Source organism: Monodelphis domestica, chromosome 1 (assembly GCF_027887165.1).
Source record: "Monodelphis domestica isolate mMonDom1 chromosome 1, mMonDom1.pri, whole genome shotgun sequence".
Lineage (NCBI taxonomy): Eukaryota > Metazoa > Chordata > Mammalia > Didelphimorphia > Didelphidae > Monodelphis > Monodelphis domestica.
The window spans coordinates 725,075,218-725,102,615 of record NC_077227.1 but is presented as its reverse complement, the minus strand read 5'-3'; the positions used below and the strand labels follow the sequence as shown (position 1 = coordinate 725,102,615).

At 40.4% G+C, this 27,398-nt stretch overlaps 1 protein-coding gene and 1 pseudogene across 12 annotated transcripts in view; both read right to left on the bottom strand.

Moving 5' to 3' along the window:
* Positions 1-7,949: 7,949 nt before the first annotated feature.
* ST3GAL5 (ST3 beta-galactoside alpha-2,3-sialyltransferase 5) overlaps positions 7,950-27,398 on the bottom strand; it is a 72,388-nt gene continuing 52,939 nt past the window's right edge. For 11 of the 12 annotated variants that reach the window (XM_056813327.1, XM_056813299.1, XM_007477737.3 and 8 more), the window contains one exon: positions 19,017-25,016. In XM_056813327.1, coding sequence (XP_056669305.1) covers positions 24,768-25,016 — 249 coding nt within the window. In that variant the 3' untranslated portion in view covers positions 19,017-24,767. Of the gene's footprint in view, positions 10,662-19,016; positions 25,017-27,398 lie in introns of those variants that run through there. The other variant, XM_056813304.1, reaches the window with a different exon arrangement.
* On the bottom strand, positions 14,265-16,974 carry LOC130456516 (elongation factor 1-alpha 1-like; annotated as a pseudogene).

Below are 27,398 nucleotides of genomic sequence, written 5' to 3'. Positions count from 1 at the left end.
CCCACCACGAGACTGTATCCAAGGTATCTCCAGTCCTCCATTGAACTCAATCTCCTGAACTGAGTTCAGAATCCAATTCCACTCTGAACTGAATCACCTGAACTGACTTTTTTAGTCTCCTTTTAAAGAAATTTTCTCTTATGTCACCTTCCCTAAATTTTTACGTCTACCAATCATAGTAGACGTTTTATCCAGGACCACCCATTCTTTAGTTCTCACTACTCTTTAGTTCTCACCTTCTCTGCTTAGATTATCTCTTTTGAGTACTTCACACCTCTTTGTTAAGCTTACCTTTTGTGAGTTACTTGACCTTTTTGTGATTAATTTAATCTTTATAGGTACTTAACACCTTTTTGTATTAGATCTAAAAATAGACTTAGCTTAAAGTTCTAGCTTCACTATAAGGTATGAGTTAAGTACCTTCATTGTTCAGTAAGGAGTTTACAACTTTATCTTCCCATAAAGTATATCTAAGTATGGGTGGAGTAATGTAAAGTTCCCAAGACATTCCTGATTCTTGTTAGACCAAGTATCTCCATTGTTACAATAAGGAAATAGCTAAATCAAATCTTCTAAAGTACAGTCTGAGTAGTTTTTAAGATTCACAATGGAGAAGAAACTTCCCAGGGAAAAGTTACAAGGGAATAGGAAATCTCTCCTTTGACAAATGGAGGCACTGAATGAAGGAACCATTAAGAAGTCTCCCTTCTCCTCTTAGCATTTGCTCAGTGATCAAGAAGGAAATCTGTACTCCTTAGGGCCAGATTAAACTTATTTATGGACTTGACTTCCAATTTCCCCTATGAGGATTCAGTCTCCTAGATGCCTGGCCTCCAAGTGTGCCTGCAGCACTGGTACCTCCAGGGTACAGCCTATGGTCTCAGTGCTCTCCTGTTTGGCTCTCTGCTCAAGGGTAGTCAGGAATAATCTAGTACTTATTTTTCATGTAACTTCTGGTCTCAATTTTCCTTTGCCATATTCATGTCACCTATTGCAATCTGTCTTCCTAAAATAATGCCCCATGGGAGTCTGACATTCTGGAGCTTTCTCCAGGGAATAGAAGAATCTTATATACCTCATAAGTGTAGGCACTTGATGGGGGGGCTCCTATAAGGCAGATCAGTGACACCATAATGCACCGAACAGTGGGCCTGGAGTCAGGAAGACTCATCTTTCTGTGTTCAAATTTGGCCTCAGATACTGTTTGGCCCTAGACAAATCACTTAACCATGTTTGCCTCAGTTTCTTTGTCTGTAAAATGAACTGGAGAAGACAATGGTAAATCACTCCAGTATCTCTGCCAAGAAAACTTCAATGAGGTCATGAAGAGTAGGACACAACTCAAAACTGAACAACAGCAATAACATAAGTACAAAGGCAATGTCTGTTCACATTAGTAGTAGTCTCTCGGGGATGATGATTGTCTTTGTGCGTTTTCATCTATGGTGTGTAGATGAGTGTGCACAAAGACACTTGTGCGTGAAGGTTATTTAAGTGGAAAAGTCGGTGCACAGAGACAGTCCCACTCTCTCGGCGTTGGAAGCCTGGGTCCAGTGGCATGAAAGGTCATTACACCTGGAGACTTCCTCGGCTGCATTGGATGGCCGTGTTGTCTTTTGTGCTCCAACACGCCCTAAGCACTCCACAGTGCTTTGCTGCATCGCCATCTCAGCCGTTGAACCTTCTTGTTGGTTTCTGCCGTCTGTTCCCCCGAAGCAGTCTTCATGTGCTGGGTGAGCAAAGCCTTGGTTCACCAGGAGTCGATGACCCGATGGCTACTCTCACAAGGTTTAGCGGGCCTGTAGAAGCCATTGCCCAGGGTGTGGCCGCTGCCGTATGCTAGCAGCTATTAGGAGCCACAAGTGAGAGCTGGGTGTCAGGTGGGGGTCAGAGGCTGGAGAGCTGCCCTAAGAGGGCATGTCAAGCCCTCCATACCAGAGATACTACCCCTCCCTGAGCACCCCATACACCCCTGTTCACATTACCTGTAAAATAAAGGGACTAGGAGAAAGAGTGATACAGAGGAAAAGAATGCTGGAGTCACCGGCCCTGGGTTTGAATCCTTGCTCTGCTACTTGATAATTCCCTGACTTTGGGCAAATCACTTAAGTTCTCTGAACCTCAGTTTCCTCACCTGTAAAATGAGGGGTTTAGGCTAAATGATCTTTTAGAGCCCTTCCTCTCCCAGATCTATGATTCCATGACTTGATTTCTAAGGCTTCTGCTATTTCTAATGTTTCATGATTTTAGGAGCTTGGTTCTCCAGTTCCCTAGACCACCAGTTCATTCTGCCTTGGTAGGAATAGTGGGATTGGTGAGCATCAGAGTCCAATCTTACCCCCTAGAGATGGAAGTGGTTGAGAAAAGAAGGCAAGGGAGTAAAGTAAATAAAGTAAATACCTTTATTGAGAATAGCATAACAGCTGGTGGGGGCGGAGTATGGTACAATGGACAGAGAGCTGGCTTTGGAATGAAGAATGCCTCTGACATATCCTGACACTCTGGAGGGGTATCACCTAATTTCTCAATGCCCTCAACAACTCTCCAAGGTGATCAGTTCCAGAGATGGTACCAACCTGCATTGGAAGGGAGGTGCAATGAAATTACAGCTCTAGTCCCTATCTTCCTACCATAATGCACGGCAGGTCGATCATTGTTAAGATGGTGTACCTAGGATTTCTCCCCACCCCCCATAATCTGCAGGCCAGTCAGCTTGAGGACTGGCTCCTGCCTTCCCAGGAACTGACAAATCTCCTGAGCCTGAGGGACTCCTTCCTTTAGCTAGCCAGAACTTTCTTCATTGCCCGTTTCCTTATAGGTTTTGTCCTCCTCACTTTGCTGAAGATTTCTTAGTCTTTGATTTGCTTGGGCTTTGATTGAACCAATGATGATGATGATGATGATGATCTTAATAATAACGGTACTGATGATGATTCCAACAATGATAGTTGTGATAATGATGATAGTAATGATGATGATGATGCAAATGATCATTATAATGATGATGACAATGTTAGTCATGATGATGATAATGAAGATGATGGTAATGATGATGGGATAATCATGATGATCATGATCATGGATTCTGGTCACCTAAACGTGCTAAATAGGAGGCTCTTTGGCTAGGGAGGCAATCAAACAGCAGTAGCGGGCCTCCATCCTTTCTCCTGGTTGAACCTCATCCCTTGGTTTGACTTGATGGTGTCTGGTGAGAGCCAATCCTGGAACAACAGAAGACTTGGGGCCCTCTCACTGAAGTCAGAGTACGATCCCATGAACATGGGCCTCCATTCTCAGCCTTGGTGTTCCCTCTTCTTTTTGAGGATATGACCCCGGGGGTTTTGAAAGGCCAGAAAAGGGAGCCAGCCAGGACTCCAGGCCATGTGGGGTCTTGCAATCAGATCAGCTTTCACCTTCCAGACCCCGTCCAGAAGTAACTGAGATGAGAACTTAGCCAGCAGTGATGCTACATGAATGTGGTGGAACCAGTGCTAGGCAGAAATTGTGGCAAGCCTGAGGCCATTCTCCCCAGAAACCAAAGCCTTGATAGGATGGGAGTGGAAAAATTTTTGTTCTTCTGTTTTTGCTGTATCTATGGGTGTGTTTTAAACCTTACCTTCTGTCTTAGAATCAATACTAAGTATCAGTTCCAAGGCAAAACAGTAAAGGTTAGGCACTTGGGGTTAAGTGACTTGCCCAGGGTCACACTGCTAGGAAGTATCTGAAGTCAGATTTAAACCCAGGATCTCCTGACTCCAGGACTGGATCTCTATCTACTGAGCAACCCAGCTGCCCCTTTTGCTATATCTTTGAAGTAAATACGCCTTCCTCTGTAAAAGTTAATTGATATTCATTGGTTAAGTGGAACTGAGTCATTCGTTGCATCCTTAGAACTTAACAAAAAGTTTCTGGTTACAGCCCCTAAAATGTAGACAAAGTTACCAAAAAGAAAATAAATAAACACATGGTCAAGATTGATTCCAGAGGCCAAATGTTAAAACATACCTTTATTCTCAAAATAGAGAGATGGGTGTCTACAGGTGCTACTAAACATTGTGTACACTATCATATTTGTTTTTATTGGGAGGCATGTGAGTGTTCAAAGAGGACTAGTAGCTAGGTGGCTCAGTGAATAGAGAATCAAACCTAGTGACAAGAGGTCCTGAGTTCAAATTTGACCTCAGATACTTTCTAGCTGTGTGATCCTGGGAAAGTCACTAAACTCCCATTGCCTGGCCCTTACTGTTCTTCTGCCTTGAACTCAGTACAGAGTATTGATTCTAAGATGGAAGGTGAGGGTTTAAAAACAAAAATAAAACCAGAGGACTAGCACCTCTGATGTGAGGGTTGCTGAGCTCTTTGTCTAGCTTTGGGGTCCACCTGGCACTCAACCTTCACCTGTGGCTCTAAGAAGCTGTAGCTGCTCCGTGATCGCATCCCAATAAACTACTCCACGGATGGACTAAACCCTGTTAAGAGTAGCTTTTGGACCGCAAACATGTTAGTGAGTAGGGCGGGTGTGTCTACCCCAAGCATATGAAGACTTTTCCTGGCAGAATGGGCAGATGAGAACAATTTATGCCCAAAGCTATGAAGGTAGCTGAAGACGGCACTGTTAGAGCTTGGCCAGATGTCAAAGATGCCAACGTTACCTCCCACACCCCAGGCCATTACCAGTCAGCCTGTCTTTTTTTTGCCACCTGACCTCCATGATTCTGGCAGAGGAAGTGAGGCTGACAACTTTGGGCCGCTCTATCTCACTTAAATCCACCTGAGGCACAAGTCAAGACAAGACACAAGAACAAAGGCAAACATCGATTCGTTCTATTGAGGAGCAGAGAGATGGGACATTTCTGTGATATAAAAAGCAAAAGGCATCCAAAAAGTGTGGGGAAAAGAAAACTATTTTATTCTGAGAACAAACATACTTTAAAGAAGCACAGTTATTGAGCCCAGCAATATAGGGGGAGATGAAACGAGCCCTGGATTTGAACTTTCAGTCCTGAGTGCGCTATTGTATGATCTTGGGAAAGTCACGTAACTTTTTCAGGTCTCAGTTTCCCCATTTGGAATTCAATAATAGGTTTGGACTCAATCAAATTCTCTTCTAGCCAGAAATCCAGGAATTCATCTTAAGTCTTCCAACAATCCGAAGTCTGGGAATGAAGGACAAAGATGTCATACTGCTGAATGACCACGAGATAGAGCTGTCATCCCATGACACAAGAAGTTGACTGAAGTCCAAATTCTGGAACCAGGAAAGAGAACTGTGATTGATCTAATAATAGGATGCGAGGGATCTCTGTTTTCTCCTGCAGGAAGGACTTTTTATTCCTACCCTAGTCCAACCTGGAAGGGAGGTGTGACATGAGCTGTAAAATGGTTTAGAGATCCAAGACTGGAGGTTAGGAAAGCCATTAGATGCCCAATTAAACAAAGTAAGTTCTTTTCCCTCAAGATTCATCATTCATTCATTCATCATTCATTTGATCATCCATGATCGAGCATTTATTAAGCATCTAGTAACAAGGATCGGGAGGTAAGTAGCTAATTGGCACAGCAGTTAGGTGCTTGCTCTTGGAGACAGCAAAGGAAGGGTTCTTGGGGAACCTAACCTTGTGGTCCTAAGCCACATGACCACCAGAGAGAAGAGAGCCTATTTGCTAGCAGGCAGGAGAAGAGTACTTTGTTACTAGACTATAGTTAGCTTATCGCTAGGCAAGTGTTTCAGAAATCATTTTTATTGATATCTTTTACATTTCGATCACTTCCCAATGATCCCTTCCTCCACTTCCTCCTAAAGAGCTATTTCATACAAGAAAGAATGATAAAAAAAAATTTAGTTTGGCAAAACAAATACACCCGAAAAAAGCTGACATTAGAGAGGAAGTTCTACACTCCTTGTACCTCACCTTTCCAAAGAAGTTCAGGGTATGACCTATTATATCTTTTCTTTTGGTCATGGTCACTTTGTAGCACTTGGTTTCAATTGTTTCATCAGCTGCCTTTTCTATTTACTTTGTTGTTGCAGTCATTGTATATATTATTGTCCTGGTTCTACTCATTTTACTTTGTATCAGTTCATAGAAGGCTTTCCATGCCTCTCTGCATGCATCAAGGTAATTACTCCAATTTCCTTCCTATTACAAGTTGTTTCAAAGATTTTTCCCCCCCAAGTCAACCACCTTCCTTTTTATCCTAATTGTATTCATTTTACTTCTGCAAAATCTTTTCAATTTTACTGAGGTTGCCTGTTTCCTCTTTTATAAGGGACTCTAGCCCTTGTTTGGCAAGAGGAGACCAGGCAGGAGGTAAGAGCTGCAGGAGAGGGTCAAGGCACATTCACAGGGTCAGATGGAGGCCAGGTTTCACTACTTCTTTTCTATTTGAAGACTGGAGATTAGGCAGGAGAGATGGAAGTCCTGGGGTCAAAGGGAAGGTTGCTACTATGGTCTGACCAATCAGAGAAGGCTGGCAGCAGGAGATGGACGTTGCCAGATCTAGAATTTGCCTTTTTTTGTTTAACCCCTTATCTTCCATCTTAGAATCAATACTGTGCATTGGTTTCAAGGCAGAAGAGCAGTAAGGGCTAGGCAAGGGGGATTAAGTAGTTTACCCAGGTCTAGGCTAAATAACTGAATCCAAGTTTGAATCCAGAACCTCCCATCTCCAGGCCTGGCTCTCAGGTCACTGAGCCACCAAGCTGCTACCCACCCTCCCCAGAACTTGGTCTTGTTTCTGACCTAGACAAGATTAGGTTAGATGCCTCTGAAGGGAAAGAAAGGCTTGATGAGTTAGGAAGGGGAACTTGCTAAGAAATCTTAAGGCTTGATTCACATTGGTATGTTCCTGGTACTTATATTGCAGAGAGAATTAGAATTAAGTGACTGGGCTTATATGAACCAATAGATTTGTGAAAACATTTGTTTTATTTTATCCTCCTAAATAGTCCTATGGTTCTTTTGGAAATTAAAACAATGTTTTCTATTTCTTGCATCACCATAGTATTCCATGTATCCCTTCCTCTTCCATTTCCCAACAGCCACCCCATAGGACAAATAGTGGGTTAGTTTCTTTTTTAGAGAGGGAAAAATGTCACCACAACTGATCTATACATTGAGAAAGTTGAAAAACATGTGAAATGTATGACATCTGCCTCCAGGAAGTGGTGGACTGATCGTGGCTTCTCATACCTATTTATTTGTAACAATATTTGATCTTTATAATTTTGTTACATGAATTGTTTTTTACACTAACTTACCTTCTGTTTAACTATTGAATCTAAGGCAGAAGAGAGCTAAGGGCTAAGCAATTGGGATTAAGTGACTTGCCTAGAGTCATACAGCTAAGAAGTATCTGGGGTCACATTTGAACCCAAGTCTTACGTCTCTAGGCCTGGCACTCTGTGCATTGTTCTACCTATCCCTATGTTAACTTTTTATTTTTTATTTTTGGCTGTGTTGTCCTGTCCAGGTAGCACCATGGAGCACAGAGTTCTAGACTTGGAATCAAAAAGACTCATCCTCCTGAGTTCAAATCTAGCCTTGGGCATTTGCTAGTTTTGTAACCCTGGGCAAGCCACTTAACCCTGCTTGATTCAGTTTCCTTGTCTATAAAATGAACTGAAGAAGGAAATGGGAAATCCCTCCAGTACCTTTGCCAAGAGCCCCCCCCCCCCCATATTAAGATAACAAATCCATTTGGAATATATTGTGGAATATATAATGTTGGTCCAAACCTAATTTCTGCTAGACTACTTCCCAGTTTTCCCAGTGGTTTTTATCAGATAGGGAGTTTTCCTCTAAGTGATTTAGGGTTTCTGTTTCATCAAATACTGGATTATTGAGGTCTATTGCTTCTGAATCTCCCTTGTCTAATCTGTCGCATCAATTGTTAGGGTCCGTTTAGGGGCCAAAGGAACAGAACAGACGCTGCAATCAGCACAGAGAGGTGGTTTATTGTAACTCACTTCACATGCGTGGGGAGGAGCCCAAAGGGGGTTCCCCCCCCCCAGCAAACTTTAAGGCAGGCTTATATACCCTTGGAGCTTACCGAGGATCAATATGGTTATCACACGGGGTGGAGGGGTCAATGTGGCTATCACACAGGGTGGAGAGGTCAATGTGGCTATCACACAGGATTCGTTGGCCTAGGAAGGGTGCTTATCTACACCAGGTTCGTTGGCCTAGTTCCCTTTCATTCCACACTTTTTTTTTTCCTCAGTGGCTTGGAGTCCCTGGGGTCCGTGGTTGTTGGGTGGTTATCATGGCTGGGGTCAAAGGTCAGAGGCCTTCCCAGCCATGAGCAATACCGGGCATGCTCAAGACTGAGCATGCTCTCCTCCAAGGCAATCTGCACATACCAACTGTTCCCCTTGCCCATAGCTAGGTGTGGACTGCTACATCTCCCCCTTTTTGTTTGACACACAAATGAATAGTGTAGCAACATCACAGCATTAACAAATACAAACACTCTGGTGCATAATCATATTCTGATACAGAGATGAAAAACCCACCCTGATTGTATAACTTAGATATAACAATCCAGAGTGAACCTCAGCATATACTGGTTCAGTGATCAATCTTAAAAATCCCAAACTGATCTTTCTATCTGCCTGTCTGCATTTCAGGATCAATGCAACAGTCTTAGTAGATATAAAAATGTTAAGAAAATAATTTCCATGCTACTGATCCTCGTCTAATGAGGTAGAATTCTATGGTTCACATGACAGGAGCAATAACCAAACACGCCACCTTTCACAGTCTGGACCATCAGAAGTTGGCCGCCTTTTCAACAGTTAGCAAAATACTATCTCTGGAGAGGAAGGACAAGTCCTTCCTTTCTCTCGTACTGATACTGCATCTTGGGGATCTTTCCGTGCTCACTGCCAGATGCCTGCTACATAGGAAACTGGTTGGTAGCTCGATGCCAGGACATTCAGCGACTGAGGGTGTCAGCACGCCACGTCTCTGCATTTCCCAACCTCAAACATCCATTTCATATGGAAAGTGTATAATCGTGGCTGAGGCTGTCTGGTCCATAATGAAAGCTTCATTACATGCAATCAGACATCGCTCTCCAGAATGGTCATCTGAAAATTAACAATTGCTGTCATGTTCTCATGTCTACCGACTGTCAGGTGACTGTAATTCTAGAATCTTTGCACCTTCATAATTCTGGATCAGAGCATTAACAGTACTTTCCTTGTACTTAAAAGGTCTGGCAATAATTGTGCAACAGAAAAATCAAAGTTGAATACTTGAAAATGAATCAAGTGTTCTCTCAAATGAACATACTGATCTCTATGAGATTCCTCTCCCTTTTCTTTTTGTTTGTGTGTTGGGAGAGATCCCTTCAAAGAAAAATATCCTCTCTGAACAATTCTGGAGGATCATGTTATCACATGTCAAATGATCGTAGAAAATGGATCCTGGGAACCCGATCCCAAAATTAATACAAAATTCTCTTGGCTCTGCTGAGCCAATGTAAAATATCAGAACTTATATTCCCAATGATTCCTAATTCCTGATCTAAATAGATCAAAATTCGCTTTGTATATGAACATAATTTTGCACCATTACAGGCCTTGCAAAAACATGAATACAACAATCACAGTGCAATTTTTAACAAATACCAATATTCCCATACACTTTACATTCTGATTTGTAGCTTAAATAACCATGATGGTGATAATGAAGTAATATTTCAAGTTCTGACTGCATATTCCTTATGTCATCCTTATTTAAATCTCTGCTTGTATAAATAAACCCATCAACATGATAACCAAGCCTATACCATTACCAATATTTGCAAAATTCATTCCACCAAACCAATGTTTGGGCAAATAGAAGCTTAAGTTGTTTTCCATGTAGAAACAATTTCTACGGTTTCTTGTACCTCTAGAATTTGACATAGCTTTTTCATACCTAGTTGTTAGTGTATAATATTCAATGTGACAATAACTCAGGTTCCTGATTAAAGATTTCCTAGTGTCTTTTCCCTGATCTCTCAGCCTTTCTTGAGAGTAACATCAGTGTCATCTGTCCATTAACCATGTCTGTGCAGCATTTTCTGCTTAGCACCTCATTTTGGTTGTCAGAAGTATCAGATCTATGCTATGAATGAAAGTTTTCTATCTCCTCCTCTTTGGAGAGTCATACCAAGGTCTATACCCTTGTTGGATAACAGCATTTCTTACAATACAAATGGTAGATTTACAATGCATACAATATACATTCCTTTTGACAGTGTCATATACAAAATACAGGGTATACATTAGTAGCTAGACAACTTGTAGCTAATTCATCTCAATACCATAGCAAAGCCTTTGGAGTGTGGGACACATCTGGTGTCTCGTACAGAAATGAGTGTGTCTTTCAGTCCTTCTGAGTTAGCATACTCAATGTTGCTCTCTCTGGGTACCACGTCTCAATGGATGTCAGCATGACAAGTGTCCATCAGTGGTCTAATAGCAAACGTCTCTAATAGTGTAATGTCATTGTTCTGGAGTGATATTAGTCACCAAAAGAAGTGTCCCTCCAGCGTGCCTGGATTGTGGCTGGCATGCAGATAGCTGATGCCATCACCGTCCGTCTGCTTCTCTTCCTGGTCTGTGTCAGCTGGCATGAAGCATGACGTGGGTGACCAGATGTTTTCATTATCTGTGAACACACAAACAAGACCTCAGCCCAACATTATCATCCCCTTGGGACCCTTACAGTCTTAATATCTCGATGATATTCAACCCAATTCAGGCATCTCATACAATGTGATCTTTATCATTACATTCAATATTGATTATTACAAAAAAAATAAAGATTATTCCTTCTGGGGTGTAGAAGAGATAGATGATTAGTGATACCATATCCACCCCTTTCCTTACGAAAGTGGAACAGTCACAGCTAAACAAAATTGACTTCTAGATAAGTCTGATTCTATGTTGTTTGCAAATATAATGTACCCTATAAGACAACAATCATCATTACATGTTGGATAGTAATACCTATTTGTGCTGCAAGTGGACAGCATTCCTTATACTGTCACAACATTCCCAATTATACCCTTTTGATATTTGATCAAATTTGGCTAACATGGAACAATTCCAATAAAATGATTTCAAGTTACACATTGTACCAGTACCATTCAAAATTTTCAGGCATAGATCTCTTACCAAATACCCATATATTCATAGAACAGAATATCTGTCCATGACTTCATGTATCTGAGAAAGTAAACAGAAAACCTCGACCCCAAATGAAAGCCTCATTGGGTCTCAGAGAGTTAGAAAGTGACAGAACATCTATACCTTCAGTTATGAACCTTGGGGCACATGAATTCCCTTGAGCTCTATTTACCATAGCTTGCATGTAAGCCATGAGCTATGCAATCTAGCCCTTGCATTGCTGTTAAAAGCCCTGCTATTCCAAGCTGTGTGGAATAGATAGCAGTGCACCGTTATCTGTAATCACTTTGTTTACTTCTTCATTTGAGCTTGAACCCATAAACCAGGAGAGTGAGTATCTCCCATCACTTTTCACAGTTCACCCTTTGTGCCAGGAGCATGCTGAAATGCACCTTTTGCTCCAAAATATACAGTGGATATCTATCAGAGGTGAAATGAACCCACAACAGTTTGCATTGATAAGCGATATCCCCTGCTTGTTCAGGATATAGATGTACAATAGACTTTGCAAAGCAGCATATATAGATGCTTAAATATTTGCTTTTTCAAACACATAATCATAAAAATATCATCCTATAAATCACTTATGATTTGATCCATGTGTGCTGGGATCTTAAGCCTTAGTTTGCCTGCACACAATTTTTGCTTTTTGAAAAATTTCACCTTGTGCAGTTATTAAAATTATAGCATTGTCTTATGCTGGAAAAATATGCACAGAATTATCAAACAGTTGCACAGGAGTTATTATTTCTGAACTACTGCAATTAACTTCATAACTGAAAAGATCTTAATACTGTGAATAAAATCATTACTTTCATCTGCTAATTCTGCAAATCTTCACTGCATTCCTCCCTACGCGTGTGAAGTGAGTTACAATAAACCACCTCTCTGTGCTGATTGCAGCGTCTGTTCTGTTCCTTTGGCCCCTAAACGGACCCTAACACAATCTCCCTACTTTTTGACCAATACCACATGGTTTTGATGGCTGCTGCTTTATAATATTGTTTGAGATCTTGAAGCACTATTCCTCCTTCAGCCTTACTTTTTTTCATCATAACTTAATATTCCAAATGTTTTGTTCTTCCAGGTGAATTTTGTTATTATTTTATCAAGCTCTATAAAGTATCCTCTTGGTAATTTGATTGGTATAGCATTAAAAGTATAAATTAATTTTTGTAGTATTATCATTTTTATTTTATATTGGTATGGCCTATCCATGAGCACTGAATATTTCTCCAGCTATTAAGATTGTTCTTTAATTCTTTAAGTGCTTTGCAATTGAATTTATACAAGGGTTCTCTATGTTTTGGGACCCCTGGATTTGGATCAATCCCCAGATATGCATCTTGTAGTTATTTGGAATTCGATTTCCCTTTCTGTGATTACTTCTTTGAAATTATTATATAGAAATATTGTTGATTTTTGAGGATTCATTTTGTAGCCTGCCCTTTTGCTGCAATTATTATCTCAACTAATATCTTGGTTGATTCCCTGGGGTTTTCTTAAGTAAATAGGAATAGTTTTATTGTCTCCTTATCAGCCTTTATTCTTTAAATTCCTTTCTTCAATTCATTCTGGTTGCCTTTCCAGAACTATATCAAATAATAATGGGGAGAGTGGGCATCCTTGTTTCACTTCCATATTTATTAGATTCTAGTATATCTATTCCTGTTGTATAAAATGCTTGCTTTTGGATTTTGATAGAAGCTTTTGATGATGTAAAAAAAGATCTCACTATACTTATACTACATCAAATTTTTACTATAAAAAGGTGTTGTACTTTGCCAAGGGTTTTTTCCTGCATTTATTCAAATGAGCAAATGGTTTTGGATATTTTGTTTTTATAATGATTAATTATTGATTGTTTTCCTAACATTGAACCATGCTTGAATCCCTGGTATAAACCCCACTTGATCATATTGAATGCTTTCTTGAATAAATTGCTAGAATTTATTTGATAGGATTTTAAGTTTTGAGTCAATATTTATTAATTATATTGTCCTATAGTTTTATTTTGCATCTTACCTTTCCCTGATGTAGGTATTAATACTATTCTTGACTCATAAAAGAATTCTAGTAGGGGTTTTTCTTAATTTTTTGAGAATAATGTGTGAAATATAGGTACTAATTATTCCTTAAAATTTTCTAGAATTCTCCTGTGAATCCATCAGATCCAAATGCCTCCCAACCTCCTACCCCCTCACCTTTGGTAGTTCCTTTACAGTACTGAAAATGGGTTATTAAATATTTCGTTATGGTCTTCTGATAGTTTGAGTAATATATTTTTGAAGGTATTCCTCTATTTCTTTTGTGTTCTCATTTTGTTGGGATATATACTGCACAATATATTCTAATTATTTTTCTTTCTTCTGGTTTTGTTAATTTCACCTAGATCATTTGCTATTTTATTGATTTGATTTTCTGTTCTTTTTAATTAGACTGACTAAAGGTTGCATTAATTTGATTAATCTTTTTTGTCTTTAATTTTATTTATCATTTATGTAGGGTTTTGTTTCCAATTTATTTCCCCTCTAATTTTAATCTCTTCTTTTGTACATCTTTTGTTTTATTCTCTAATTTCTGAAATGCACATTCAGTTTATTAATCTCCTTTTCTATTTTCATCATGTATGATTGTGAGGATATGATTTCCCCTCTGAGAACTGCTTTAGCTATGTCCCAGAAAGTTTGGTATGCTGTTTCATCATTATACTTTTATTTTACACAGTTATTAATTATTTCTATGATTTGTTCTTTGGCCCACTCATTATTTAAGATCTTCATAATGTCTCCAACTGGGTGTGTTTCTTTTATTTGTGATACCTGAACCATATTCTATTCTTGTTGCATTGAGGCTTATAAAAAGATATATTGATTATTTTTGCCTTTTTACATTTTAAATGGCTGATTTTAAGGACTAATAACTTAAAACTGCCATAAAACAAATGGCCCACAAAAAAAACATTCTTTTCCTTCTGAAGCTTTTACAAGGCACTGTAATCATTAACTAGTCTTTTACTATTAAACTCAAATGGCTAACTGAGACACAGTTTTGGGACCTTTATTCCAGCACTGAATAAGATTGGAATGGCAGGTGTACAGATATTCAACAAACCTGGGGAGATTTTGAGATCTTGCCAGTTCCAGCAGACTACTTACCAACTGCCTTGATGATATCAACTGCAATAGTCTGTCTCATGTCATGAACATCAAAATAACCTATCAGAGAATAGTCAAGAGAAGCTCTCCACACACACTTGTCTAGAACCATGGCACCAATGGCAGCATCATGAGATTTCAGACACTTATGGCCATCTTCCAGCTTGTTGCCAGAATGACGATCAGCAAACTTGAAAGGATTTTAGTAGAGTGATAATCCAGAACAGGTGCATGGCCAGAACTGATTTAGCCTGGATAATTCAGGATAATGACCTGTTCAGTTAATCCAACTGTTTCCATGAGTGGGTCATTCTTGCTATCACCAGCCACATTACCATGATGGACTTCTTTGACAGACACATGCTTGACATTAAAACCAACGTTATTCCCAGGCAGAGCCTCACTCAAAGCTTTCAACACTACTTCAGTTGTAACTCTGACTGGGGCAAAGATGGTGACCATGACTGGTTTTAGAACACCAGTTTCCATATGGCCAACATGTCTAGTACCATACCAACAATCTTGACATTTTGGAAGAGTAGATGCAGAGGGAATTGTTGGGTGGATGAATTGTTGGTAGGATGCAATATAAAGCTTCAAGCGGTGAAGTTTCACTAGTACTGCCATCTTTATAAGGAACTTTCCATACCTTGAACCAAGGCATACTAGAGCTTAGCTCTAGCAATTTGTCACCATTCCAACCTGAAACTGGTATGAAAACTACTCTGTCAGGATTACAGCCACGTTTCTTAACATGGGCTCAGACTTCATTACAGTTTCCTCATATCTCTTCTGCCTGTAGAAGGGTTTGGTGGAATCCAGTTTGTTGACACCAGCAATCAGTTGTTTCCTACCTAGTGTATAAGCAGGCTCACTATTCTTTGAGATTCCAGCTTCAAATTCACCCACAACAAGGACAGCACAGTCAGCTGTGCCTGTAGTCATATTCTTGATAAAATCTCTGACTTGTGTAAACCTTAAAATTTCTTAGACTTATAAATGTTGGAAATTTCACCATTAGGAAATTTCATACTTGAAAAATTTCCTATTGATAGTGGGAACTCTATTGGAATGTGAACCCCATTGGCAAAGGAGGTTCCTCCTCCTCCCTTCTTTTTTTTTTTTAAACCCTTACCTTCCGTCTTGGAGTCAATACTGTGTATTGGCTCCAAGGCAGAGGAGTGGTAAGGGCTAGGCAATGGGGGTCAAGTGACTTGCCCAGGGTCACACAGCTAGGAAGTGGCTGAGGCCAGATTTGAACCTAGGACCTCCCATCTCTAGGACTGGCTCTTAATCCACTGAACTACCCAGCTGCCCCCCTCTTCCTCCCTTCTTAAGATTACTTTAGGACAGAAACCTTTTGCTGAACAATGGAAAGGGCTTTGACCTATGCTTAAGCATAGAACAGGAATTTCTTTGAGTCATGATTAATTTTAGAATTGATACAATAGAGATACTTGGAATGACAGAACCAGGTCTTGGAAATTACAATCTCCACCCTACTCAGTCCTAACAGGATTTAGGAAGGGCTGCAGCATAGATCAAAATTTAATTATTCCAATCTCTACCCTACTCAGGGTAACAGGATTTAGGAAGGGCTGTAGCAAAGGATTGAGATTTAATTATTGAGAATATGACCTTCAACAGACATGTGCAAAGCCACAGACCTCTGGGCGGTCCTGGGTTAAGCTAGAGCCACCATTGGCACAGGGAAGACATGGACAGTGATTAGTAGATGTGAGAACTGAGGGGAGGGAACTTGGATGGTTTCCTTAAAGAGAGAGGGGTCTGAGGACTGAGGAGGGTTGGTTGGAGAGGTTTTTGGCTGGGAGAGGTGGTGCTTTGAGAGTCGGCTCTGAAGGAAGCTGGAGGTGGAGGCCCCTGAGACTGTTTCTCCATTTTGGTCACGTGAGTAATAGGGACTGATCTCCTTTCTTTGCCCCAGCTATCTAAGGGCTTGGGCCTTTTGGCCCAGCCTAAACAGAAGGGGTATTTAAGCCCTATTCCCTTCTCTCCCCTTTTCTCTCTCCCTCTCTCTCTCTATCTCTAATACCTTTCTTCATCCTGTTTGTAATTAAACTCCATAAAAGGTTGACTGCTGACTTGAGTTTTCATTTAGGAATTACATAGCTGAATTCCTTGGCGACCTTAAATTAATATATATCAGTCTTTTAAAGTGATTTCCTTGTCACACTTGGAGCATCAATAATGGCCACATAATACTTGCTGGCCTCAAATCTCCACAAGGAGATATCAATAGTGATACCATGCTCATGATCAGCTTTAGCTTATTCAAGATACAGGCATATTTGAAGGAATCTTTTCACATCTTGAAATTGTCAGGGGTTTTCTTCTCAATTCCACCATATTTGAAGATGAGGTGGCCAGTAGAGAGAGTCCAATGATGGTGATGCTTATATGAATCTGTTCCTTGTCCATTTTTTTGACATTTGGTTATGGTTTTCACGACCACTATGTTTTGTTTTATTTTGTTTTCAAAGCAAAGGTCTTTAATCAAGGCAAAAGAATTGTCATGAAAAACATAAGATAGAGTTCTATATTCAACTGAGTGTATTTGTGATTCCCTCTTTCAGCCAATTTCATTGAGATTATTTTAAGCATTGCCCACCACTTTCCCATCTTCTCCCTTGTAAAAGTTAAAATTAAATCTCAATAATAAAGATATATTTTAGGGGATTTATTAATGATCATTAGAAATAAAGGAATAAAAGGGATACAAAATAAAAACCACTTGCCCATGGCTAATTAGCTTTTAACCCTTGCAGTTACCACCACCATGCTTGTGATATCAAGCCAAAGAGAGGCCCTGAGCAAGACCACCGACTCAATTTACTCCCTGTCTACAGGAAGTAAACAATGACAGGAAGTCAGTGGGATCCTGGGAATTGTAATTCTTTTTTAGGGTAACACATTTTCAATTATATACCCTCCACTGTAAAAACTCTTACGTACCTCTTTTACCCTTTTCTTTCCCTTCCCTTTTCCCAGTGTATCCTCCTTTCTCACTCCTAAATTTTTTATATCATCCCATCATTGTCAACTGATGCCAGTACTTACCATATATGCTCCCTCTAACTACTCTAATAATGATAAAGTCCTTACAAGTATCATCTTTCCATGTAGGAATATAAACAGTTTAACCTTATGGAATCTCTTATGATTTTCTTATTCCTGTTTACCTTTTTATGTTTCTCTTGAGTCTTGTAATAGAAAATCAAAATTTCTGTTCAGCTCTGGTTTTTTCATCAAGAATGTTTGAAAGTCGTCTATTTTATTAAACATCCACTTCCCCCAGATGGAGGGCTCAGTACTAGGAAGGGCAACCTTTTCTTGGAGATGCTCTTCTTAGGTGCAGGTATCGCAGAGAGAAAATGCTTCACAAGGTCCCCTGTTCTTGACTATTGTAAGGATAATTTTAGGGTTGAGACCTAAACTAAATTAATTTTGGTCACCAGGGAATATCCCAAATATCAAGTCAGCTGGAAATTTATGGTGATTTTAATTAATATAGAGGAAAGAAATTAAGGAGAAAGGAGAGGGAAAAGGTGTAGGATTTTTCCTGCCTGGCCTGTGCCAGGGGGAGTTCAAATTAGTGGCTTTTAAGAGGATAGTGTTGGAAGGTAAAGGAGAAAGCAATCAGCCTAAACTCCAAGAGGGCTCAGCTAAGATGCCTGAAACTGAACTAGCTACTCAGCTTCTCCCAGTATAGTATCAAGGGAAAACTCACTGCCAAACCAAACAATAGCTGCCACCATGCCAAGATGTCGGAACACTTAGCACACTGCAAGCCAGAGACACCTCTCCAGGGAAAGAGCCCGAAGAGAGGAAGTGATGCCAAATATATAGATGGTTTTACATCACTTTCCTGTATTTCATCTGTACCAATGGTAGCTTAAGCTTGCCTTAGGACAGCCTAGGGGTGTGTCAGCTGTTTCTGATTTGTCATTTGCTAGCACATGTCTATCATAGGCCATCCTCCTAGATACTTAATCCTTAAGTATGGGTGTAGACATTCCTGATTTTGTTAGACTAAGTAGGGTGGAGTAATGTAAAGTTCACAAGACATTCCTGATTTTGTTAGACTAAGTATTTTCATTGTTACATTCAGGAGATAGCTAAATCCAATCTTCACACTTTGGACATACACTTCCTTCCTCATGGTACCCTTTCCTTCTCTTTGGTGCTAGTCCCCAATCCCCAACCTTAAATTCTCTTTTTATACTGCTTTTATACTATGCTCTCATGGACCCCACTCTTATACCCTTCCCATAGTGGCAAAATCAGTATCTGCTGCCTCTTGTGGAATGCAGATTGGGGGTACCGGGCCACATCATGTTGCAAGGGGATTGAGCAGGGATCTTCACATCCAGACCCTGAAGACAAGGCTGCAAGGCTGCAATAGTGGGCTGGGGGAGAGGATGCCAAGGAGGAGCTTTGGTTACTCAAGTTCCCTACTGGTAATTTCAGTAAGCTTTACTTGATGTAGGCGATTCTGACTTTTAATATGGAGTATTAGTTACACTATATTTGGGATGTAGTTTCCTTCCCTGAAGGCTGTGGATAGCTGGGACTTGAAAACAATTACTCTGTCATCTTGCTGGTCACCCTAAATAAAATGTCTAAAACACAAATGATATATATCCAAAACACGAAAATTCCACTGGAAAATCAACCTTTATTTAAAAAATAAACTTTAGACACAAAAAGAGAAAAGTAATTCTCAGTACAGAAAAGGTTGTGTTAATTGCTGGAGATTTCATCAGCTTTTAATGGGCAAGGAACATGGTAACAACTGACCATTGTGGATAATCAAAACAAACTGTACAATGTTGTTTGTAGATTCGGCACAAAAACTCCCTGGCGCTCTCATGTTGCTTTCACCTCCTGATCTGCAGATGTGAGTGTCTGTTTCCTTCTCTCTTACCCTGACCATGATTTAGTTTTAAATACATTTGTTGTATTAATAAAAACTTTATTTTTCATGTTCTTCATTTTAAAAGCAAATGAGTGACTTTTACATTTACCAGCCCCAATCCATTATTTTAAGTAGCATTCTTTTTACTGTATCTCTTAAAATTCTGTTCTTTGAAACATCCTCAAAACTAATCATGATGTTCTGGCTATTTCATGTGCCATTTTTGAGGATTATCATAATGGGTCCTTTCTTAGACTTCCATTGGAGAATCCCAAAACACATTAACAATAGTACCCCATTTTCTGAACATTATTGTGAGGTAGATAGAATGATACCGGATGTACACTAAAAAACCAAGATGAGTCATTTGGCAGGATTGTACATAGGTTTAAAAAGCCCACGCACGGGCACTTTCTGCTACTCTATCACTCATCCGTGCATTTGTCCTGACAAAGGAAAGGTGCCTAAAGTAGAACATCCCTTATTTGGGGCCTTCAATAACTGAGAAAGGATGGTGAAAAAGAGCAGACAGGAAATGACTAGACCACAAAAAGGGTGAATCGGCTTAGTTTCCAAATACTGTACAAGACATTCCACCACAGTTACCTTTGATGCAAGAATCCAATTTCAGGTACAAAAAAATAATCTTCCAGTTTACAGTCTGAATGCCAATGCAGCACATTTCCATTTACTTTTTTTGCTTTTGTACATCTTTCAAGAGGTAGGGTGGATCTTAATTCCACATATTGCCTATAGATTTTCTTTACAGGATGCCCAGAGTCTTAGTCATTATAAAATCTGCTCAGTTATTTTTCCCCATTTAAAAAATCTCGGTGATTTCCAAACATAAAGGGGAAATGGCTTCCTTATTATTGCTTTCACTGGCCCATACTCCATTCTTACCCTATAAGTGGATGAGTTATGTTTAATACAATTGGTGAGTAATGATAGGTACCATTTTAATAAAGACTCAACTACAGTTTTTCAGCAGCTCATCACACAGGAACAAGCATTTGCCGAGCACCCATCATGTACAAAGACGGTGTGGGAGACAGTGAAGAAAAGTCAGATACATGCCCTCAAGGAAGCTGAGGTTTATGTTGTTCATTTGGGTTCAACAGCAATAAAAACAACCAGTTAATGAAATCCTCAATAGTCCTGCTAGGATCCACTCCCACTTCATTGTGAGTGACTGTGGTCCTTTGGAGACTCTTTCATCTCAGTCCCTTTTTCCATACCACTGGATGCATTACTAACACTGGCTGGCAGTTAAGGGAGATCCTTTCTTCCACATTTTTAATGAACAAACTATTATCTTGTTTATACTTCTCCCTGGAATTGATTTTCTCCTGAATGAGGACATGCAAGATAGATAGATAGATAGATGGAAGGATGGATGGATGGATTGATAGGTAAATAGATGGATAAATGGATGGTTGGTTGGATGGATGGATGGATAGATGGATGGATGGATAGACAGATAGAGCAGAAATATTACCATGGTTTTAAAATTAATTCCCCAATTGTTAGTGAATAAACAGATTTAATACTATTGCTGCTAGGAGCTGACATGGCTAAAGATTCACTTTGTTCAATAGCCTATTTTCTTAAAATTGATTAACTTCATTCTCATCCCAGAGGACAACGGATAGAAACCACTGTGTTTGGTAGGGCTCCGACCTCATCCTAAACACATAAAAACAACACTTTATGTTTGCTCTGGGTAAAGAAATGATTTAAAGACACCTTCCAATATGCTGTTTTCTCAACATAACATCTTTAAAATGCAAGCTTTAATCCGAGGGTTTTTTAATTGAAAAATCAAGAAATCCTATAATAGTGATTGCTTTCTGGTTGCTGGTGAACAAATCAATATTGACAATCACTCAAATGAGAAAGGCATTTCCTTTACTAAAACTCTATGGCTACACCTTAGAGTGGCACAAAGATAAGCCCAAGTTTCTGTGCCAAGCAAATACAAACAGTTACAGGTTTTCCCAAGTTGGGAAGACTCTGGGTATAGCCCGGTGAGGGGCTGGTCTGTGCTCTAGGGGCCTCGTTTTGTCTGGGGGGGGGGGTTCCCACATGGCTGGACATCAGGCAAGCTTCAGAAACCCATGAAGTGCCATCTCTGAGGTGGGGAAGGTTGGCATCTCCCTCCAAAGGGAAAGACTCACAGGCAGAAACCACAGGTCCCTGAAGCCTTCGAAACATCGAGGCTAACATTTAAAAAGCCAGATAATGATTCACCTAGAGTTCCCTGTGGTTTTCTTAATTCATTTCCAGGCCCAAAGCAGCACACGTGGACATTTATGTTGATGTAACAAATAGCCTCAGTTTTATGTATCTCATGTGCCATTTTTTGGATCGCAAGGAACCAGCCTCCTGGGTGACTTTTCTTGCCTTGTAAATGTCAATGTACCCAGGAGAGATGGTTGTGTTTCAGTCATGATGCAAGATGTAAGGGAGCTGGTGTGCGGCTGTGCTGTCTCCCTGGGGTGGGGCTCCTGAGATCTGGCCCCCTTTTTTCATGTGGTTTCATAAGAATCGTCATAGGACATTCAAGTAGTTGTCCTCTAAATAAAAAATGTGAGAGGTCTGGATAACTTGCCATAGTGGAGAAGGAATGAATAGAGCCCAGGAGGGAGGCTTTGCTCTAAAGCTAAAGAAAGTCTCCTTTCATTGCTGGCATGGGAGCAGTTGGGATAACCAGGAGCAAACAAGGAGGGCCTTTGTTTGAGAGTGACCTTGGTTGTCAGCTCGTGTGTGTGTGTGTGTGTGTGTGTGTGTGTGTGTGTGTGTGTGTGTGTGTGTAAGAGCACAGCTTCATTATTTATTGCAACATCCTGTCGGTGCTAGAGAATTATACTAGAAACCTCATTTATACCAAGGTAGTTTTTCCTTGCAAAGACCATCACGAGAACGATGGATTTTCCCTGCACTCTATGCTACTTGTCAACATCATTTTTGAAAACCTAATCATTTGCACAAAAGGACTGAAAATAGGGAATGATCCTGGGAATAATTACTGGGTTTAGCCTCGCTGTTCCTACCTTCACTTTAAAAGTCTGGGAAGCAATGAGCCACCGACAAAGGGAATCCAACAATCCTTTGGGTCCCATGCCAAAGAGTTGCTAGTATGTTGCTGAAGTAAAGCGGTGCCCTTCGCCACTGATTTTTAAAAAGCATTATTAGATTCCAACCTATGTCGTGGCATTCTTCTGTACAAGTGCCTATCGATACCCACAAAGCCAGCGGACCATTTTGACCAGCATGACCTGTCAAATTAAACAACGTGTTTGACTAAGAAAATGAAAACATTTTCAACTGATTTAGGGTCAAGTGATTTATGTCAAAAGGATTAATTCTATTAATCAATAAAACAATGTAAAAAAGCCCCAAGTCACTTAACAGATACAAATAGATATCTAGAAATCCAAGTGCTTTGTTAAGAGCTTGTCTTAATTCTATTTTTAAAAACTAAGAGACTCTGTCTCGGACCTATTCATCCCTTGTCCTCTGATGCATTTTTCCAACCCCTGCTTAGGGTTCTAGAATGAAGAGAGTTTTTGTTTTTTAAATAGCTACTAAATGAGTCTGTATTTTCTAGTTCCATCAAAACGTAACCTGAGATAGAGAAACGGGGATTTTTCTGAAATTGTGTTACAATTAACTTATTTTATGTATGGAAGGTATTTTGTGTGTGTTAAACTACATAAAATGATCACAGTGCTATATTGTACTGTATTATAGTACTCTTAAAAATCCAGAGTAACTCTGGACATTCAAGTAAAAAAAAATAAAAGGAAAAATTTCTGATTAAAGAAACATGATTTGATAAATAAAGGGCAACAGGATCATTAGGAAGAGTCTTGGAGGGGGCAGCTGGGGAGCTCAGTGGATTGAGAGACAGGCCTAGAGACAGGCGGTCCTATGTTCACATCTGGCCTCAGACACTTCCCAGCTGTGTGACCCTGGATAAGTCACTTGACCCCCATGCCTAGCCCTTGCCGCTCTTCTGACTTAGAACCAATATGGAGTATTGATTTCAAGATGGAAGGTAAGGGTTAAAAAAAAAAGGAAGAGCCTTGGACTCAAAGATTCCAGTAAAAACTGCCAAGAAGCTGTGAATACCCAGACTGTGTGTGTGCTGGGCACCGGTGGGTTGCTAACATCTACCAAACTGACCATTCAGGCAGTTTTTTTGCCCTAGTTATTATTAATAAAACTTTTAAAATATAATATTTAGTTATTGATTATCAATTTTAAAACCCACACCCAGAAGCCCGGGTGCTATGACAACAGTGAGCAAGAAGGACAAGAAAGAAGACAATGTGGAAGCAAAAGGAGATGGCAGCTGCTGGGTCTACGGGCTGGGACAGGCTAACTGAGAAAGGGGGCCATCTCTGCAGCCAGTGGTGATTGGGTGGGAGAAGCCAACTCTGAACTTCGGGATAATCCAGCCCCAAGAAGCCTCACCAGAATGTGTGCAGGGCAGAGAGTGTGCAGGGCAGAGACGCCTGCCCAGGCTTTTAGTCTGCCCCATCCAGACCTGTTGTTTAAGAAGTGGGAAAAGTCACTCCATCATGTGGGTTTCAGGGAAAAGCAAAGAGCAAAGCACAAACCATTTTTACCTTCGTCTATCCCTATGCCTAGAGAAAAGATGAAGCTTGCAGAAGGTCAGGAAATGCTGAGCGTATTGCAGGGAATTTTCCATCAAAAGTAGTTCGACCAGAAAAGGCTGCAGTGGGAACTCTCACCCACCCAAAAAACACACTTCTCCTGAATGGATTGTTCCCCGGAAGCTTTACTGTACTCATCAAGAGCAACAACAACCTCCAAAAGGTCTCCTTTCTGAACACAAAGCAGATCATATCTTGGAGGAAGAGAGCGACGCAGAATAGTCAGAAGTGAAAGGAAAAACAGCAAACTACAGACATGGCAACATCTTTCAAGTCTCGCAGGCCCCCTCTGCTACCAGCCTTGCCCCAAAGAAGCCATCCCCCTGGCACTGCCAAGGTTTAGCCCTCCTCCACACAACGCTGGAAGAATTCCATGAATCCGCACAGCCAAGCAGAATAACTTACTGGAAAATAAATATGTGGAAACCACCAGAGAAGGACCGACAACTCCCTCCATCTAATCACATGGCATTCTATGTGCAGTATGTAGACAGATTTCTAAAAAGTAAATTATTTCGGAAAAAGACCATATCACAGAAATGATTTTAAAAATCTTTCCAATTAAGTTCAGTTCTCAAAATGAACATGTACAAACGTGGTGCAAAAACAAACACTGGCTTCAAATAAATAACACAGGAAAATAAACTGAACATTTTTTTTAAAGAGTAAGAAAAAAAAAACTCCAGCTGCTTTTCACAATGTTAACACAGTAACAGATAAGAAGAATATGGTCGGCAACCTGCTTGCAGAGCCCCGTTCCGAAGTGGCTCTCCCAGCTCAGATGGGTGGGCTGCGTCTTTTCCTCTTCTTCAGAATTCACAGTGTATTCCTCCACTCAGGTCTTTCACAATCCCTTCTTTCACCAGCTTTTGTAGAAATCTGGTTTCTGTTGTCAGGTTGTGCATGGTTTGTATGTTCATCGCTGCCATGCAGAGATTGTCAAAGTAGTGTAACGGGGTTTTGGGCCGACTGAGATCATAGCCAAAACCTGCCAAACTGACTTCATCGCACAGATGAGTGGCCAGGACAACAGCAACGACCCCCATGGTGGGCACATTCTGAAGAGGGAAAGAAAAGCTGTTTTTAACAAGAGAGTCAATTTGCTCCTTTCATGCATTTTAGCACGCCGCCTAGATGAACAGCTCTGATCAAAAGTACACAAAGGAAAACTGTCCCGTCACCAAATGTCTCCCTTCGGTGTTCTCGTCTTCATGGAGAGCTCGCCTCGGTCCCATCAAACATTCCTCATTCGTTATGGCTTCCAGAGCCTTCAACATAGACTGCAATTTGGTGCAATCACTCTTAAAACGTGGCACTCCGAACTGAACTCAGTATTCTGGAGATGGGCTGCTCCCTGGACCTAGCCTTCATTCTTTCGTTAATATGGCCTATAATTCTTTTGTTTTCATCCTTGCTCTTTGTCTCAGAAGCCATACTGGGCACTGGTTCCAAGGCAGAAGATCGGTAAGGGTTAGGCAAGAGGAGTTAAGGGATTTGGCCAGAGTCACACCACTACGGAAGTGTTTGAGGCCAGATTTGAACTCGGGATCTCCCCATCTCTGAGCCTCCTTCTCAATGCACCGAGCCACCTGGCTATACCTCGAGGTAGCCCATGACTCTCTTAGATGTTTCAGCAGCCACTGTCCACTGCTGACTCCTTCTGAATGATGGTCAATTAAAACTTCCTCGATTTTCACATGCACTTCTGCCAAGTCAGGGTCTCCAGCCCACATTTAGGAACCCAAAGAGAGGACTTTACCCTTAGAATCATAGTTCTATCAGGGTTTTAGGATCGGCAGGGACCTTAGAGAGGGCTGAGCTCAACCCCTTCATTTTACAGAGGATGCCCCTGCAATAGCAATCACACAATGGGCAAGTGCCTGGGAGGATCTGAACATGGGCGCTCCTGATTCCAAGTCTGTCCTACTGAACAGAAATTTCACCCTGTTATTTTAAGCCTCTCATTTGAGCCCACCAAGGCCTTAAGAGTTTTTGTTCTCTCTCATTTTCACTATCCCACCAAGCCAGTCTGATAGACATACCATCAAGTCTTTGAGAGGAAGGAATGACAGACAGGTAGGACGAGCAAGGCAAGGCTTAGGAAAGAGTCCTCAATCACGTTAGCAGAGATGTCCCTTCCAGGTCAAAAGGGGTCCAATTAATTAATTAATATTCTTGGTACAGTGTTGAACCTGCTTCATTTCAATGTACTTAACTGGACTACCGTCATCCAGCTTAGATTTCGTCACTCTGTGTCCACAAGAACATCATGAAATTTTATCCAAAATCTTACTAAAATCAGACTTGTTTGTCAGTTCCCCGATTAATAATTATCTAGTAACTGTTAGGTTTGGCACCCATCTGTGCACCCATGAACTGGAAACTAAGGAGATGCCATAAACCAGGAAATGGCTGAACAAATGATGGGAGGTGAATATAATGGAATACTCTTGTTGACATTAGAACATTCGAAAGGGATGAGTTTACAGAACGTGGGAAGACATATATAAACGGATGCAGTACGAAGCAAGCAGAACTGGAACTATTTATACAATAACAACAACATTTAAGGACAAATAACTCTTGAGGATGTATTTATTCGCTCTGATTAATAGGATGACAAACCATAATTCCTGACGAGGGATGAAGAATGCAGCCCACCATTTCCTGAAAGGTGATGAATTCAAAATGCAGAATGAGATGCGCTTTGGTGCTCAACTATGGTCTTGTTTTTCTTTTAAATTGAGATGGGAAGGGGAGCTCACAAGTCCAGGTAAAACTTCAGAGAAAAAGGCATCTTGACCATAGAGACTGCACTAGTACCCAATGGAAATGAAATAAGAAAGACACAGAGTGGAAAAACTAGAGAAGAAAGACTGGGGAAAAGTGACTTCTCAGAATGGATGGTGGAAAAAGCTCACTCGGTAACTCTGCTTAGATTGGCCCAGGCAGAAAACAAGGACTCAATAAGACAACAGGAAGTACTCAAACAAAACCAGTAAGACTGAAAAGAAAAAAGAAGAAAATCTAAGAAATATAATAGCAAAAACCAATGTAAAAAGCAGATCAAGGAGAGATAACTGAGTAATTATAAGGCTATCTGAAAACCAAGTCAGAACAAAAAGTCTGGATACCATTTTTAAAGAAATTATAAATGAAAACTAGACAGGACTATTAGAACAAGGGGACAAAGAGAAAATAGAAAGAGTCTATCAATCACTTCCAGGAAGAAACCTTCAGAATGAAAATTCCCAGGGCACATCAGAGCCTAAATCCAGAGTGTTTCCATGTCAAAAGAAAAAAACATACCACAAACAGCCAAAAAGAAGGTACTCGGTTACAATGGAACCACAAGAAGGAGTATACAAAACTTAGTAGTTACCTCTATGAGGAAGAGAGAGGAATATGGCATTATAAAAGGCAAGAGAGAAGGTTTACAA